The sequence below is a fragment of the Manis javanica genome, chromosome X (genome assembly GCF_040802235.1).
Source record: "Manis javanica isolate MJ-LG chromosome X, MJ_LKY, whole genome shotgun sequence".
Classification (NCBI taxonomy): domain Eukaryota; kingdom Metazoa; phylum Chordata; class Mammalia; order Pholidota; family Manidae; genus Manis; species Manis javanica.
Genome location: NC_133174.1, coordinates 64,393,125 through 64,412,384, shown reverse-complemented (window position 1 = coordinate 64,412,384; position 19,260 = coordinate 64,393,125). Strand labels below are relative to the sequence as shown.

General features: G+C 36.8%; 1 protein-coding gene across 7 annotated transcripts in view; it reads left to right on the top strand.

Moving 5' to 3' along the window:
* ATRX (ATRX chromatin remodeler) overlaps positions 1 to 19,260 on the top strand; it is a 304,745-nt gene that overhangs the window by 185,846 nt on the left and 99,639 nt on the right. For all 7 annotated transcript variants that reach the window (XM_073227652.1, XM_037021777.2, XM_037021775.2 and 4 more), the window contains 3 exons: positions 295 to 425; positions 940 to 1,028; positions 1,151 to 1,323. In XM_073227652.1, the coding sequence (XP_073083753.1) occupies positions 295 to 425; positions 940 to 1,028; positions 1,151 to 1,323 (393 nt within the window). The remainder of the gene's footprint in view (positions 1 to 294; positions 426 to 939; positions 1,029 to 1,150; positions 1,324 to 19,260) is intronic.

The following is a 19,260-nucleotide window of genomic DNA, read 5'->3' as shown; positions in this document are numbered from 1 at the left end:
TTCAAAATTTCAGGTAAATTGTTAGACTTCCTGCTATATTTTGTTATTTAATACATTAATAAATTATACACATTTTCAAATTTATTTTTTAATATTTTGATAATTTCTATATAATGAGTTTCTCTTATAATCTTATTTTATATATTTGAAAACATTATTCTAAGAAAGAGGATCTGTAAGCTTCTTTACACTGCTGGAGGATTACACAGCACAAATAAAGTTAAAAACTCCTAATTTAAAAACATCTTGGTTGAAACAGAACTCACATATCTTAACTCTTTTTCTTTAAATCAGGTGTAGGTAATAGCAGTGAAGGTGGAAGAGGAAAGGCAGGTGCAAAACTTTTCCAGGATTTTCAAATGTTAAGTAGAATATGGACTCATCCTTGGTGTTTGCAACTTGACTACATTAGCAAAGAAAATAAGGTAAATCAAGTAACCTAAAATTTGTAAAATGGTATCTGTTGGAAGCAGAATAACTAGGAAAAAAGTTGATCTATAAATAGACCTGTTTATTTGAATTTTCTTTTGCTTTGTGGTACAGTAATTCAATGTATTTTATTTCTAGTAATTCCTATATGCTTGAATTATCATTATAGGAGTATTAAATGTCAGTTTTAATATCTTGCATAAGCACAGTAATATGATGAAAGCAAATTAACATTGGGTTGATACTGTCAAGTAAGTAAGACTTCAATTGGATTTCATCAGTTTTTGTAGTTAATGTCCTATTTTGTTCCATAAGTCAGTCCAGGACCTCAGATTGCATTTAGTAGTTGCATCTGTCATGTGTCCTTCATTTTTTCTAATCTCTGATGGTTTTCTCAGGTCTTCCCTATCTCATGACAGTTAACTTATTCATAATTGAAATAAACATCACTAGAATTTTCAACGTAAGTTGAAATAAACTATTAAAACATTCATCATTTTTTTTCTCTAGGGATATTTTGATGAAGACAGTATGGATGAATTTATAGCTTCAGATTCCGATGAAACCTCCATGAGTTTAAGCTCCGATGATTATACAAAGTAAATTGAATATCTTTTGTACCTTGTGGGTACACTTGAAATCCCTGCTTGCTGACTGTCCTCTGTTTTCCTGTGTCTCTTTACCATGCCTTCTTAGCAGTTTGAATTTGTTCTTTGTTTAGAAAGAAGAAAACAAAAGGAAAAAAGGGAAAAAAAGATAGTAGCTCAAGTGGAAGCGGCAGTGACAATGATGTTGAAGTGATTAAAGTGTGGAATTCAAGATCTCGAGGAGGTGGTGAAGGAAATGTGGATGAAACAGGAAACAATCCCTCAGTTTCTTTAAAACTGGAAGAAAGTGAGTGTAATGAATGTTGCCTTTATCTTGGAACATTGATTTAGAAAATATGTCAGTGTTTTTTTTACATACTAATTATTCTCCCTAGTTGGCCTCAAAGGAATATCTTTCTCTTAGTTGGGAGGCATCTTAAGATAATTAGGTACACATAGTAACAACAAATATCTGACTGATGTTTAATTATAAGCAAGTAGTTGTGTTCTCTCTGGTATTTAAGAGGAAAGCAAAAGAGAGAAACTAACATTTATTTACATGTATGCACCTAAACTATTATTTTCACCTGTGTTAGCTAACTCAGTTCTTGAGCATTCTTGCAATGTTGTTGAAATCTTTATTTATATAAATGATTGATAGAAGTGGAATTCAGACCTAGATATAGCCACTCTTAAAGCCACCATGGTATTTTCACTTAATAACATATAAATAACTAGAACATTTCAGGTATTCAAGTATGATTATAATTAATTTTAAACAGTGAAACTGGTTTAAGTGGTTTAGTCTTTTTCCATTGCAATTCCTCATAATCTATAATTGTCTACTTTAGGTTTCCTTTGTACCATGTATGTTTTATGTGACCACTTTGACTTTTTCTTTCTTTTTCTTGTGCATAAGTGTACGCACAAAGTCTTCAGTTGAACTTCCAATGGCTGAAGTTGTCTTTTCCCATATCTACATTGAAGGATTAGTGTTAAGTCTCCATATCCTTCTAGTGCAACCTGACTTGTTGTCCAGGAACTCCAAAGCTGGAACCAAATATCTGAGTATTTGAAATATCAAATATCTAAAGATAAAACAGTGTAAATATCTCTAAATATTTGTTATTTGGGAATGATCGAGCAAAGCAGTTGACGACCGTCCGGGAAGAGGATAAATGTGGGTTGTCAGTTCGGTGAATGATTCTGTGCTCAAGACAAGCTTGCTTGTTCTCAGACTTGTAAATGTAGTGATTTGATGATAAACATTTCTCTCTTCAGTACCTCCTTGGATTAGACAGATGGCAGCCTAACCTCAGACTCTGGCTTACTTCTCTAAGAAATCAGGGAAATAGTATAAATTAAGCTACAAAATTGCCTTCCTTGTACTTGTCTCCTGTTACCCCATAAAGGCAGTTCATTATCAGTGTTCATCTTCCAATCAGATTTACTGAATATTTTTCTAAGAATAGTAAAGGAATCATTATAGTTTAAGATAATGGGAGACCCTTCTTTTCTCCTCCCCTGCTCTCCCAATCTGCACTTTCAGTTAAAATTCCCCTCAGTCTCTCATCTCATAATTAGAAAGAAATAGCTTAAAGTTTATGGTTTCTGGGAATGATTTTCCTAAAATACTCCTTTTGAAAATTTTTTTCATAACTTATGATTAAAAAAAGAGACTAATATATACCTCATCCTGTACTGTAAATTGGTTACACATAAAAGTATGTTGATGTATTGATGCTTCATCACTTAGAAGTACAGGCAGCTGGGTCATCTTCAGAAATGAGTAGCCTCTTCCATTTCTCTTGGTGTGCTGTATAAGTATGATCACTGTCCATATGTGCCATAATGTGAAAAAAGTTGGAAAGAACTGGGGTAGAGTATAGGTGGCTACATGTTGTAAACTTAAAAGATTACAGGGATGGCTGTGTATTCCAAGTGACAAACTTTGACCACTTGTCTAGTGTCTTTGTTTCATTTTAGTTGTGTTCAGTCAACTAGAGATCACATATATGTATAGATGTATTTTATATTTTGCAGCTGTGTACATGCATAGTTTATCAGGAACATTTTTCAGAATAGAGAGATGGTAAAAATCTATTGTCCTTTAGCTCCAGATTAACTCCATTTAAGGCAGAGTAGATATTGTATATGAACATGTCTAATTGGTACTGTGTAACATTTTTTTAAAAATCACTTAAAATAAATGTAACAGAAGGTAGGAAAAGATGGCGGCTTGAGTAGTGTGGCAGAAATCTCCCAAAACCACATGTATTTTGAAAATGCAGCAAATACAACTACTCCTAAAAGAGTGACTAGAAATGAGAGTATGCCAGCCAGTCTACATCTGGGAGAAGTCAACATCTCATGGAAAAGGGTAAAGTAAAAAACTGTGACCCAGCGGGACTCAAGCACTCCTACCACCCCAGCTTACCAGCGGAAGGAAAAGAATCAGAGTGAAGTGGGAGTGGAAGCACAGGACTGCTGAATAACCAGTCCTAGATAGAAATCTACCCCTGGAGCACAGGTACACATTGCACAGAGCTCTGGAGATTAGAGAAGCTAAAAAGCTAAGTCTGAGACTAAGTCTGCAAACAGGTTCCCACAGCCGGGTGCCCTGGCACAAAAGAAAAGCAGGCGCTTTAGCAGTCTTAAAGGGACAAGGGTTTAACAGGTGGACAAAATCGTCCTGACATACTCAGCCCAGCAGGCTGGGAACTTTAAGGAACTTCAGGCGCCCTATCCCCCTCTGAAAATGCAGCCCCGAGGCCCCTCACATTGATAACAAGCCTGCTGTTCCTTCCTCTGCGCCAGCCCCTGCACACAAACTGGCTGTCCCCACCATTTCTGCAGACCAGCTGGAGGGCAGCCCTGCCTACAACAACTACACAGCTTAACGCAGAGGCTTCTCCTGTGCATGGCTAACAGTACCAGACCAAAACGATTGACTAGGCAATTGACCAGCACAGTGAAGATGGGGGCTGAGACCAGGAGGCACAAAGAGGCATTGTTCTCACGATGGCAGCACACACACCACTCACTTATGACCCCAGCCAGTGCCCTAGGCCATCCCAAAGGCTGCCCTGCCTGTGAAAGTTCAGGAGATTAACCCAGAGCTGCTCCCTGCGTGTGGATAACAGGCACAGACAGCAGAGATGGGTGCTGAAACTGGGAGCCACGAAAGGGCTTTGTCATTGTGGCAGACACGCGCTTCTCACCTGTGATCCCAGCCAGTGCCCTAGGTCATCCCAAGGGCTGCCTTGCCCATGACAGCATAGGGGATTAACCCAGAGGCTACTCCCTGTGTGCGGTTAACTGGCACAGAGGGCAGAGATAGGCATGGTGACTGGCAAGCAGCAAGGGACTCTGTCCTCATAGTTCATACCCATGCCACTCACCGGGAACACTCCCATTGCTCCAGGACCATGAAAAGGCAGAAGAACCTTGTTAAACCCCAAATCCCTGAAAACACCAGAAAGAGGGCTCAATGAGACTGAAATCACTAATTTTCTTGAAAAAGAACTCAAAAGTCATAAGCATGCGGATGGAGCTACAGAAAAATATTCAAGAGCTAAGGGACAAATTCAAGAGGGAGATAACAAATGAAACAAACAATGGAGGGATTTAAAAGATTAGATGTGGTAGAGGAGACTGTTAGTGGAATAGAAATCAGAGAACAGGAATACAGAGAAGCTGAGGCAGAGAGAGAAAAAAGGATCTCTAGGAATGAAAGAAGTAAAGTGTCACCAATCCAAACAGAACAATATTCGCATTATAGGGGTACCAGAAGAAGACAGAGAAAAAGGGATAGAAAGTGTCCTGGAAGAAATAATTGCTGAAAACATCCCCAATGTAGGGAAGGAAATAGTCTCTCAGACCATGGAAGCCCATAGATCTGACAACACAAGGGACCCAAGGAGGACAACACCAAGATGTAAAATAATTAAAATGGCAAAGACCAAACAGAAGGACAGACTATTAAAAGCAGCCAGAGAGAGAAAAAAGATCACCTACAAAGGAAAACCCATCAGGCTATCATCAGACTTCTCTCAACACAGGCTAGAAGGGAGTGGCATGATATATTCAACGCAGTGAAGCAGAAGGGCCTCTAACCAAGAATACTCTACCAAGAAAGATTGTCATTTCTATTTGAAGGAGAGATTAAACAATTCTGAGATAAGCAAAAGTTGGGGGAATTTACCTCCCACAAACCATCTCTATAGTGTATTTTAAACGGACTACTCTAAATGAAAGTGTGTCTAAGACTAAATAGCTGTCACCAGAGAAAATAAAACCACAGCAAAGTAAGTAGACCAACAAATAATAACCAAATGAAAAATTATATCAGCTACCCACAGAGTCAGTCAAGGGATACAAAAAAATGTGACACCTAACATATATATAATGGAGGAGGAAGAAAAAGAAGGGAGAGAAAAAAAGAATCTTCAGGCTATGTTGATAATAGCATAACAAGTGAGTTAAGGGAGACTGCCAGATAGTAAAGAAGCTGCCCTTGAATCTTTGGTAACCATGAATCCGAAGCCTGAAATGGCAGTTAGTATGTATCTATCGATAATCACCCTAAATGTGAATGGACTGAATGCACCAATCAAAAGACACAGAGTAATAGAATGGATAAAAAAGCAAGACTTATCTATATGCTCCCTACAAGAGACTCACCACACACCCAAAGACATATACAGACTAAAAGTAAAGGGATGGAAAAAGATATTTCATGCAAACAAATGGGAGAAAAAAGCAGGTGTTGCAGGACTTGTATCAGATAAAATAGACTTGAGAACAAAGAAAGTAAAAAGAGATAAAGAAGGACATTACATAAGGATAAAGGGGTCAGTCCAACAAGAGTATATAACCATTATAAATATCTATGCACTCAACACAGGAGTACTGACATATGTGAAACAAATCCTAGCAGAATTAAAAGAGGAAATAGAATGCAATGCATTCATTTTAGGAGACTTCAACACACCACTCACTCCAAAGGACAGATCACCCAGACAGAAAATAAGTAAGGACACAGAGGCACTGAACAACATACTAGAACAGATGGACCAAACAGACATTTTGAGAACTGTACGCTCAAAAGCAGCAGGATACACATTCTTTTCAAGAGCACATGGAACATTTTCCAGAATAGACCACATAGTAGGCCCCAAGAAAGAGCCTCAGCAAATTCAATATGATTGAAATTTTATGAACCAATTTCTCAGATCACAGAGGTATAAAAATGGAAATAAGTTGTACAAAGAAAACAAAAAGGCTCACAAACACATGGAGGCTAAACAACATGCTCCTAAATAATCAATGGATCAATGACCATAATAAAACAGAGGTCAAGCATTATATGAAGACAAATGAAAACAGCAGCACAATGCTCCAACTTCTGTGGGACGCAGCACAGGCAATTATAAGAGGAATATTTATAGCAATCCAGGCCGATTTAAAGAAGGAAGAACAATAAAAAATGAATAGTCTAAATTCACAATTATTGAAACTGGAAAAAAGAACAAATGAGGCCCCAAAGTCAGGAGGAGGAGGGATATAATAAAGACCAGAGAAGAAATAAATAAAATTGAGAAGAATGAAACAATAGAAAGAATCCATGAAAGCAAGAGCTGGATCTTTGAGAAAATAAATAAAATAGATAACCCCCTAGCGAGATATATCAAGAAGAAAGAGTCTACACACATAAACAGAATCAGAAATGAAAAGGGAAAAAATCACTACAGAAACGGTAGACATGCAAAGAATTATGAGAGAATTCTATGAAAAATTATATGCTAACAAACTGGATAACCTAGAAGTTGAAAACTTTCTAGAAAAATACAATCTTCTAAGAGTGAACCAACAAGAAACTAAAAATCCGAGAAGACCAATTACCAGCAATGAAATTAAATCAGTAATCAAAAAACTACCCAAGAACAAAACCTGTGGACCAGACAGCTTCGCTGCTGAATTTAATCAGACATTTAGAGAAGACATAATACCCATTCTTCTTAAAGTTTTCCAAAAAATAGAAGAGGAGGGAATACTTCCAAACCCACTCTATGTAGCCAGCATCACTCTAATAACAAAACCAGGCAAAGACACAACAGAAAAAGAAAATTACAGACCAATATCCCTGATGAACATAGATGCAAAAATACTCAACAAAATATTAACAAACCAAATTCAGAACTACATCAAGAGGATCATACACCAGGATCAAGTGGGACCCATCCCAGGGATACAAGGATGGTACAACATTCAAAAACCCATCAACATCATCCACTATATGAATAAATAGGACAAAAAGCACATGGTCATCTCCATAGATGCTGAAAAGGCATTCAACAAAATTCAACATCCATTCATGAAAAAAACTCTCAACAGAATGCATAAAGAGCACAAGTCCCTCAACATAATAAAGGCCATATATGACAAAACCACAGCCAACATCATATTTAACAATGAAAAGCTGAAAGATTGGGAACAAGGCAAGGATGCCCACTCTGCCCACTTTTATTCAACATATTTCAGGAGGTCCTAGCTATGGCAATTAGACAACACAAGGAAATAAAAGGCATCCAGACTGGTAAAGAATTCAAACTGTTACTGATTGCAGATGAGATAATATTGTACATTAAAAAAACCGTACAGACTCTACTCCAAAACTACTAAAACAAATGTCTGAATTCAGCAAAGTTGCAGGATACAAAACTAATACACAAAAATCTGTTGCATTCCTGTACACTAACAATGAACTAGCAGAAAGAGATATCAGGAAAACAATTACATTGACAATTCATCAAAAAGAATAAAATGCATATGAATAAATCTTATCAAGGCAATGAAAGACCTATAGCTTGAAAACTGCAATACACTCATGAGATAAATTAAAGAGGACACTAATAAATGAAAACTCATCCCATGTTTTTGGGTAGGAAGAATTAATATTGTCAAAATGGTCATCCTGCCTAAGCAATCAGTGTCATCCCTATATCAAAATACTGGCAGCATTCTTCAAAAAACTAGAGCAAATACTTCTAAAATTCATATGGAACCGCAAAAGACCCCGAAGAGCCAAAGCAATTCTGAGAAGAAAGGATAAAGCTGGGAGGATTACACTCCCCTATTTCAACCTCTACTACAAAGCCACAGTAATCAATACAATTTGGTACTGGCTCAAGGACAGAACCACAGACCAATGGAACAGAATAGAGAGTCCAGATATTAACCCAAGCATATATGGTCAGTCAATATATGATAAAGGAGCCATTGGGTATACAATGGGGAAATGACACCCTCTTCAACAGCTGGTGTTGCAAAACTGGACAGCTACATTTAAGAAAATGAAACTGCATTAGTGTCTAATACATACACAAAAGTAAACTCAAAATGTATGAAAGATCTGAATTTAAGTCACAAAACCATTAAACTCTTAGAAGAAAACATAGGCAAAAATCTCCTGAATATAAACATAGCAACTTTTTCATGAGCATATCTACCCGGGCAAGGGTAACAGAAGCAAAAATGAACAAGCAGAGCTGCATCAAACTAAAAAAGTTCTGTACTGCAAAGGACACCATCAGAAGAATAAAAAGGCATCCTACAGTATGGATGAATATATTCATAAAGAACATACCCAATTAGGGGTTGACATCCAAAATATACAAGGAGCTCACTCACGTCAACAAACTAAAAGCAAATAATTCGATTAAAAAATGGGCAGAGCATCTGAACAGACACTTCTCCAATGAAAAAATTCAGATGGCCAACAGGCACATAATAAGATGCTCCACATTGCGAATCTTCAGAGAACTGCAAATTAAAACCATAGTGAAATAAAATCTCACACAAGTTTGGATGGCCAACATTCAAAAGACAAACAACAAAGAATAAACGTTGGAGAGGATTTGGAGAAAGGGGTACCCTCTTGCACTGCTTTTGGGAATGTAGATTAGTTCAACCATGTGGAAAGCAGTATGGAGGTTCCTCAAAAAACTCAAAATATAAATACCATTTGATCCAGGAATTCCACTCCAAGGAATTGACTGTAAGAATGCAGCATCCAAGTTTGAAAAAGACAGATGCACCCCTATGTTTATCGGAGCACTATTTACAATAGCCATGAAATGGAAGCAACCTAAGTGTCCATCAGTAGATGAATGGATAAAGATGATGTGGTACATATACATAATTGAATATTATTCAGACATAAGAAGAAATCAAATCCAAAAATGGACTAACAGCTACCAAAGGGAAAGGGACCGGTAATGGTCAGGGGAAAGGGAGGGATAAGTAGATTAAGGGGCATTATGATTAGTACACTTAATATAGAGGAGGGAATGGGGAAGGCAGTATAGCACAGAGAAGACAAGTAGTGACTCTAGAGCCTCTTATTATGCTGATGGGCAGTGACTGTATTTTGGGTACATGGTGGGGACTTGATAATGGGGGGAATCTAGTAACCACAATGTTGCTCATCTGATTGTCTATTAATGATATAATAAAAATAACAATAAATGAATGAATGAGTGAGTGGAACAAAATCTGAATAGGAAACATTAAAAGACTAAAATGTTACCCTTGGAATTTGAAGTGGATATTATATATTTCACTGTAATTGAAACAAATATAATTTTTATTGCGTATTTCATTTTCACTACAAAGAGTTGCTACTTAACTCTTTTGCACTATATCCTTGAACTGTCTTAGAAGCAGCATTTTGAATGTCCTTTTAGTTTATACCTTTCTGCATCTCCATTTCTGTGTTTTAGTATTTATTAGGACAGTTTTATGATGAGGAAATCAGTATATAAACTACTTCAAAATACTTGATATGTTATTATTTCGGTATTTTTAGAGTAAGCTTTACCAGTAAGCATTTACATTTGTAAATGTATATAATTTGTTGTATTTATGTAAACTTTTAATGTAATCTTTGTATGTGACACAGGCCTATAATATTTGTACTAATAACACATTTATGAATTCAACAAGTATTTATTGAATGTTCACTATGTGCCATGCACTGCTCTGAAAGCACTCATGGTACTTATCTTTCTCCTCCTCCTACTGTATATACACATAATATTTCAATGGCATGCTACTTTTCTTTTTAAACTTACAGTGTATCTTCTTTAACTTTACATCTTTAAACTTCTTTAAACTTTGCATCTTTAAACTTACAGATGCAAATAGGATAATTATATATTTAGAACACTTCAAGAAATTAAGGGATAAGGTGTTGCTTTCTATTTGTATTTCCTTTGTTCCTTAACTTGAAAGCATTCTGTGATAACCAGAGTGGATATTAAGGAGTAGCTTTGATTGATTAATTAATTTACTTGTTACTTTTCATGTATATGTACACAACACAAAGTTATAATGGTATGTTTAATTCGTGTTAATGATAAAATATATATTGAGCAGGGAGTAAGTATCTATTAGCTATTAGTAAGCTTTAATTATAAATACAGAATATTAACTGGAAGAGCCCATACTTTGCTGAATTACTTTTTTTTTTAGACTTTATTGTAAGTTGTTCTGATTATGTCCAATAGGATCAGAATTAAAATGAAATCTATTTCCAAAAAAAATGTCACCTAAGTGTCAAGACTTTTCTAGCTGGCATATATTTGCTAACTTCCTTTCAGCATTTTTTTATTGCTGAAATTTTCACCTGAGGTAAATAACTTTAGTAAATTTGGGTAATCATTGCTGAAATTGTGTGCAATCTGTGTAACTGCAGTTCTCCAAAGGCACTGGTTATTTACTAGTTGGCTGATTATAGAAAAGAGTTCATTCAACATTTGCTTGATAAGTGGTGTGTTAGGGGGCCTTAAGACCCGCCCACCCCAGGTTCTGTAATTCAAGGACTCAGCATATTGTCATGTTCTGGACATGACTTACTTCAATGAAAGGATACAAAGCAAAATCAGCAAAAGGGAAAGGAACAGAGAGTGAAGTCTAGAGGAAACCAGCCGTAATCTTCCAAGAGCTTTCTCCTAGCGGAGTCACATAGTGTACTAATTTTTCTAGGAACAAGTTATGACACATGTGAAGTGTCTACCCGAGAAGGTCATTAGAGAATTAAGGACCCAAGATTTTACTCGGGATTGGTCAAATGGGTACTTTCTACCTGGCTGTTAACAAATTTGAGACTTCCAGAGAGAAAAGAGGTGTTCAGAATAAACCACATTGTTATTGCACTCTAGGCACATTGAGTGGGCACTCTTAACCAGGGCAAATTTTATGTTATTACAGGGAACTGTTTACCATTCCAATTCTCAGACAATAGTGAGGGGCCAACCTTGCAAGGCTTTCTAACAGGAAATTTTAGTTGACTCTTAAAGATAGTAAAGTGTGAATAGAATTATGACAGGAAAAGAGGGGGAGAAAATAATGTAAGACATTCAAGGAAAAGGATGAGATCTTGCAAACAAGTAATGTGTTTAGAAAATAGTTCACTGTGGTTTGAATGTAAACACATATTGAGCTCTCTAAAAGTAGTGGACAGCATCAGGACCCAAGCACAAAGAGGGAACTGATAAACTAAACACTAAGTTCAAGAAGGTATGCTTGGAAGCATAGGGCTATGCTAGTCTTAAGATTAGTAACTTTGATTTTCTTTCTCATTTAAAAAAAAAAATTTTTAAGGTGTGATTGATATACACTCTTATGAAGGTTTCTCATGAAAAAACAATGTGGTTACTACATTTACCCATATTATCAAGTCCCCACACATACCCCAATGCAGTTACTGTCCATCAGTGCAGGAAGTTGTCAGAGATCCACTGTGTCCCTTCTCTGTGATACACTGTTATACCCATGATCCCCCACACCATATGTACTAAACATAATACACCTCAGTCCCCTTCTCCCTCCCTCCATACCCGCCCTCCCACACCCAACCCCTTTGGTAACCACTAGTTCATTTTTGGAGTCTGTGAGTCTGCTGCCATTTTGTTCCTTCAAATTTGCTTCATTGTTATACTCCACAAACGAGGGAAATCATTTGGCGTTTGTCTTTCTCTGCCTGGCTTATTTCACTGAGCATAATGTTCACCAGCTCCATTCATGTTATTGCAAATGGTAGGATTTGTTTCTTATGGCTGAAGAGTATTACATTGTATATATGTACCACATCTTCTTTATCCATTCATCTTCAGATGGACAATTAGGTTGCTTCCATATCTTGGCTATTGTAAAAAGTGCTGTGATAAACATAGGGGTGCATATGTCTTTTTGAATCTGAGAAGTTATATTCTTTGGGTATATTCCAGGGAGTGGGATTCTGGGGTTAAATGGTATTTCTATTTTTAGTTTTTTTGAGGAACCTCCATGTTGCTTTCCACAATGGTTGAACTAGTTTACATTCCCACCAGCAGTGTAGGACGGTTCCCCTTTCTCCATATCCTTGCCAGCATTTGTTGTTCTTAGTCTTTTAGATGCTGGCCATCCTTACTGGTGTGAGGCGATATCTCATTGTGGTTTTAATTCGCATTTCCCTGATGATTAGTGATGTGGAGCATCTTTCATGTGTCTGTTGGCCAATTGAATTTCTTCTTTGGGGAACTGTCTCTTCATATCCTCTGCCCATTTGTTAATTCGGTTATTGGCTTTTTTGGTGTCAAGGTGTGTAAGTTCTTTATTTATTTTGGATGTTAACCCCTTGTTGGATATGTCATTTACAAATGTATTCTCCCATACTGTAGGATGCCTTTTTGTTTTGTTGATGATGTCCTTTGCCATACAAAAACTTTTTAGTTTGATGTAGTCCCATGAGTTCATTTTTGCTCTTGTTTTCCTGCAACTTTGGTTTTCACCTACAGAGGAGGTACAGGATACAAAGCTTTGAGCCTTTTTTTGTTTCTTTGTTTTTGTTTTGGTATCATTAATCTACAGTTACATGAGCAACATTATGGTTACTAAACTTCCCCATCGTCAAGTCCCCACCACATACCCCACTACAGTCACTGTCCATCAGCGTAGTAAGATGCTATAGAATCACTACTTGTCTTCTCTGTGTTATACAGCCCTCCCTGTGCCCCACACACACATTATGTCTGCTAATTGTAATGCCCACTTTCCCCCCTTATCTCTCCCTTCCCACCCATCCTACCCAGTCCCTTTCCCTTTGGAAACTGTTAGTCCAATCTTGAGTTCTGTGAGTCTGCTGCTGTTCTGTCCCTTCAGTTATTTTCATTGTTCTTATACTCCACATATGAGTCGAATCATTTGATTCTTCTCTTTTTCCTGGTGACTTATTTCACTGAGCATAATACCCTCTAGCTCCATCTATGTTGTTGTAAATGGTAAGATTGTTTTCTTCTTATGGCTGAATAATATTCCATTGTGTATATGTACCACATCTTCCTTATCCATTCATGTACTGACAGACACTTAGGTTGCTTCCATTTCTTGGCTATTGTAAGTAATGCTGCGATAAACATTGGGGTGCATATGTTTTTTTCAAACTGGGCTCTTGCATTCTTAGGGTAAATTCCTAGGAGTGGAATTCCTGGGTTAAATAGTATTCCTATTTTTAGTTTTTTGAGGAACCTCCATACTGCTTTCCACAATGTTTGAATGATTTACATTGCCACCAGCATTGTAGGAGGGTTCCCCTTTTCCACATCCTCGCCAACATTTGTTCTTGTTTGTCTTTTGGATGGTGGCGATCCTTACTGGTGTGAGGTGATATCTCATTGTGGTTTTAATTTGCATTTCTCTGACGATTAACGACATGGAGCATCTTTTCATGTGACTCTTGTCCATCTGAATTTCTTCTTTGGAGATGTGTCTATTCAGATCCTGTGCTAATTTTTTAATTGGATTATTTGCTTTTTTTTGTTGAGGTGTGTGAGCTCTTTACATAAATTTGCTTGTCAACCTTTTATTGGATATGTCATTTATGAATATATTCTCCCATACTGTAGGATGCCTTTTTGTTCTTTTGATGATGTTCTTTGCTATGCAGAAGCTTTTCTGCTTGACATAGTCCCACTTGTTCACTTTTGCTTTTTTCCCTTACCCGGGGAGAAATGTGCATGAAGAAGTTGCTCATGCTTATGTCCAAGAAATTTTTTCCTCTGCTTTTTTCTAAGAGTTTTATGGTTTCATTAATTACATTCAGGTCTTTGATCTGTTTCAAATTTACTCTTGTGTAAGCGGTTAGACTATGATCCAGTTTCATTCTCTTACATGTAGCTCTCCAGTTTTGCCAACACCAACTGTTGAAGAGGCTTTCATTTCCCCATTGTATATCCATTGCTCCTTTATTGTATATTAATTGACCACATATGTTTGGTTTAATATCTGTGGTTTGAATGTAAATGCATATTGAGCTCTCTAAAACAGTTCCACTGGTCTGTGTGTCTGTTGTTGTGCCAGTACCAAATTGTCCTGATTTCTATACCTTTGAACTGGAGCTTGAAATTGGAAAGCGTGATGCCCCATGCTTTATTCTTCCTTCTCTGGATTGCTTTGGCTATTCAGAGTATTTTGTGGTTCCATGTGAAGTGTAGAACTATTTGTTCCAGTATGTTGATTAATACTGTTGGTATTTTGACAGGAATTGCATTGAATTGTAGATTGATTTAGGCAGGATGGCCATTTTGACAATATTAATTCTTCCTAGCGAAGAGCATAGGATGATTTTTCATATGTTAGTGTTCTCTTTAATTTCTCTTATGAGTGTCTTATAGTATTCAGGATATAGGTCTTTCACTTCTTTGGTTATGTTTATTTCTAGATATTTTATTCTTTTTGATGCAATTGTGAATGGAATTGTTTTCCTGATTTCTCTTTCTGCTAGTTTATATTAGTGTATAGGAAAGCAACAGATTTCTGTGTATTAATTTTGTATCCTGCAACTTTGCTGTATTCAGATATTATCTCTTTTAGTTTTGGAGTGGAATTCTTTAGGGCTTTTTTTTTAGAATACATACTTTTTAATGTACAGACAACAATAAACTTACATGATGCTTTAACAGAAATAACATATTTTTATGGAAATGCATTAAGAAGAGTGGCAAACGGTTTTGCAAATCTCTTTGATGTCACCCTTAACAAGAAGGCAGCTAGGTGCCCATTTCTCCTTCTGCATCAATTTGTTGCAAAAGTAGGTTCAGACAGAGATGAGTATTTTAATAGCCTTTTTGATAATTGTGTATGTTCTCCTCTGATAGTCCCTTGAAATTTGAAGCTATCATTTCTTAAATGTTCAGCGCAGTGTGGGTTCTGGGTGCAAACCAGTGAGCTTTCTGGGCCCTTTTGCAGTGATACATCTTCCATTTGGATCTTTCACTTATGCATGAGTTTGTAACACTATGTTTTTGTCACTTGTTTGGAAAACACTGGTTCACTGAGTAATCTAGATTTTTCCATATGTCAATACCCTTTTTATATAATTGCAAAAAAAAAATCACATTTGTTGTTTTCACTGCCCATCTCACTAGAAATGTCTTTTAAGTATTGACAAGCTGTCAAGCTCAGCAAAATTGATACAAGTATTCCACAATTGCAGTTTTCACTTGAAAGTTCCAATATTATCATTGGCAACAAATAAAGCCCCTTGTTTGTCTCCTGGTGACAGGCTTACTTCGTTGTTTCCCGAAGATACCTGCCAAATACCCAGATCCGAGAAACAAGTTTGTCCATGAGGCATTCTTTCACATGAAAATGGTGGCTCATGAAAAAACGATTGATTCAGCTCATGGCTCCAATGCCTGACAGATTCTTTTTGTTGTTGTTGTTCATTTTGTTATCATTAATCTGCAATTATATGAAGATCATTATGTTTACTAGACTCCCCCCTTCACCAAGTCCCCGCCACAAACCCCATTAAAGTCACTGTCCATCAGCATAGTAAGATGCTGTAGAACCACTACTTCTCTGTGTTACACATCCCTCCTATTCCCCCCTCCCCACATTATACATGCTAATCGTAATGCCCCCTTTCTTTTTCCCCACCCATATCCCTGCCTTCCCATCCATCCTCCCCCATCCCTTTCCCTTTGGTAACTGTTAGTCCATTCTTGGGTTCTGTGATTCTGCTGCTGTTCTGTTCCTTCAGTTTTTCTTTGTTCTTATACTCCACATATGAGTGAAATTATTTGGTTCTTATCTTTCTCTGCCTGGCTTATTTCACTGAGCATGATACCCTCTAGCTCCATCCATGTTGTTGCAAATGGTAGGATTTGTTTTCTTCTTATGGCTGAATAATATTCCATTGTGTATATGTACCACATCTTCTTTATCCATTCATCTATTGATGGATACTTAGGTTGCTTCCATTTCTTGGCTATTGTAAATAATGCTGTGATAAACATAGGGGTGCATCTGTCTTTTTCAAATTGGGCTACTGCATTCTTATGGTAAATTCCTAGGAGTGGAATTCCTGGGTCAAAATGGTATTTCTATTTTGAGCTTTTTGAGGAACCTCTATACTGCTTTCCACAATGGTTGACCTAATTTACATTCCCACCATCAGTGTAGGAGGGTTTCCCTTTTTCCCCAACCTTGCCAACATTTGTTGTTTGTCTTTTGGATGGTGGCAATCCTTACTGGTGTGAAGTGTATCTCATTGTGGTTTTAATTTGCATTTCTCTGATGACTAGCGATGTGGAACATCTTTTCATGTGTCTGTTGGCCATCTGAATATCTTCTTTGGAGAACTGTCTGTTCTGTAATGCTGCCCATTTTTTAATTGGATTATTTGCTTGTTGTGTCTTGATGCGCATGAGTCCTTTATATATTTTGGATGTCAACCCTTTATCAGATCTGTCATTTATGAATATATTCTCCAATACTGTAGAGTACCTTTTTGTTATATTGATGGTGTTGTTTGCTGTACAGAAGCTTTTCAGCTTGATATAGTCCCACTTGTTCATTTTTGCTTTTGTTTCCCTTGCCTGTGGAGATACGTTAATGAAGAAGTTGTTCATGTTTATATTCAAGAGGGTTTTTTTGCATATGTTTTCTTCTAAGAGTTTTATGGTTTCATGCCTTACATTCAGGTCTTTGATCCATTTTGAATGTACTTTTGTGTATGGGGTTAGGCAGTGATCCAGCTTCATTCTCTTACATGTAGCTGTCCAGTTTTGCCAGCACCATCTGTTGAAGAGACTGTCATTTCAGCATTGTCTGTCCATGGCTCCTTTATCATATATTAATTTACTGTATATGTTTGGGTTAATGTCTGGAGCCTGTATTCTGTTCCACTGGTCTGTGACTCTGTTCTTGTTCCAGTACCAAACTGTCTTGATTATTGTAGCTTTGTAGTAGAGCTTGAAGTTGGGGAGCGAGAACCCCCCCACTTTATTCTTCCTTCTCAGGATTGCTTTGGCTATTCAGGGTCTTTGGTGTTTCCATATGAATTTTTGAACTATTTGTTCCAGTTCGTTGAAGAATGCTGTTGGTAATTTGATTGGGATTGCATCAAATCTGTATATTGCTTTGGGCAGAATGGCCATTTTGATTATATTAATTCTTTGTAGCCCAGAGCATGTGATGCATTTCCATTTGTTAGTGTCCTCTTTAATTTCTCTTAAGAGTGTCTTATAGTTTTCAGGGTATAGGTCTTTTGCTTCCTTGGTTAGGTTTTTTCCTAGGTATTTTATTCTTTTTGATGCAATTGTGAATGGAATTGTTTTCCTGATTCCTCTTTCTATTGGTTCATTTTTAGTGTATAGGAAAGCCACAGATTTCTGTGTGTTAATTTTTTATCCTGTAACTTTGCTGTATTCAGATATCAGTTCTAGTAGTTTTGGAGTGGAGTCTTTAGGGTTTTTTATGTACAGTATCATGTCATCTGCAAACAGTGACAGTTTAACTTCTTCTTTACCAATTTGGATTCCTTGTATTTCTTTGTTTTGTCTAATTGCCGTGGCTAGGACCTCCAGTACTATGTTGAATAACAGTGGGGAAAGTGGGCATCCCTGTCTTCTTCCCAATCTTAGAGGAAAAGCTTTCAGCTTCTCACTGCTCAGTATAATGTTGGCTGTGGGTTTATCATATATGGCCATTATTATGTTGAGGTACTTGCCCTCTATATCCATTTTGTTGATTGTTTTTACCTTGAATGGATGTTGAAATTTGTTGAATGCTTTTTCAGCATGTATGGCGATAATCATGTGGCTTTCGTCTTTCTTTTTGTTGATGTGGTGGATGATGTTGATGGAGTTTCGAATGTTGTGCCATCCTTGCATTCCTAAGATCAGTCCCACTTGATCATGGTGTATGATCCTCTTGATGTATTTTTGAATTCCATTTGGTAATACAGTGTTAAGTATTTTTCCATCTGTGTTCAGCAGGGACATTGGTCTGGAATTTTCTTTTTTTTCTTGTGTCCTTTCCTGGTTTTATTATTAGAGTGATGCTGGGTTCATAGAATGATTTTGGAAGTATTCCTTCCTCTTCTATTTTTTGGAAACCTTTTAGGAGAATAGGTATTATTTCTTCTTTTATATGTCTGATAAAATTCTGTGGTGAATCCATCTCACCCAGGGGTTTTGTTCTTCGATGGTTTTTTGATTACTGATTCTATTTCGTTGCTGATTATTAGTATGTTTATATTTTCTTCTTTTCCTTGGTCAGGGTTGGAAGGTTGTATTTTTCTAGGAAGTTGTAAAGTGCCTCTGTGTCCTTATTTTTTGCCTGGTGGATCTGTCCTTTAGAGTGAGTGGTTTGTTGAAGTCTCCTAAAATGAATTAACTGCATTCTATTTCCTCGTTTAATTCTGTTAATATCTGTTTCACATATGTAGGTGTTCCTGTTTTGGGTGCATATATATTTATAATGGTTATATTTTCTTCTTGGACTGACTGCTTTATCATCATGTAATGTCCTTCTTTATCTCTTGTTACTTTCTTTGTTTTAATTTCTATTTTGTCTGATAGAAGTCCTGCAACACTTACTTTTTTCTCCCTGTGTTTGCATGAAATATGTTTTTCCATCCCTTGACTTTTAGTCTGTGTATATCTTTGTGTTTGACGTGAGTCGCTTGTAAGCAACATATAGATGGGTCTTGGTTTTTTTCCATTCTATTACTCTGTGTCTTTTGATTGGTGCATTTAGGCCATTTACATTTGGGGTGATTATCGATAGATATGTACTTATTGCCATTGCAGGCTTTGGATTCGTGGTTACCAAAGGTTCAAGGTAAGCTTCTTTACTACCTGACCGTCTAACTTATCTCTCTTAATGAGCTTTTATAAACACAGTCTATTGTTTC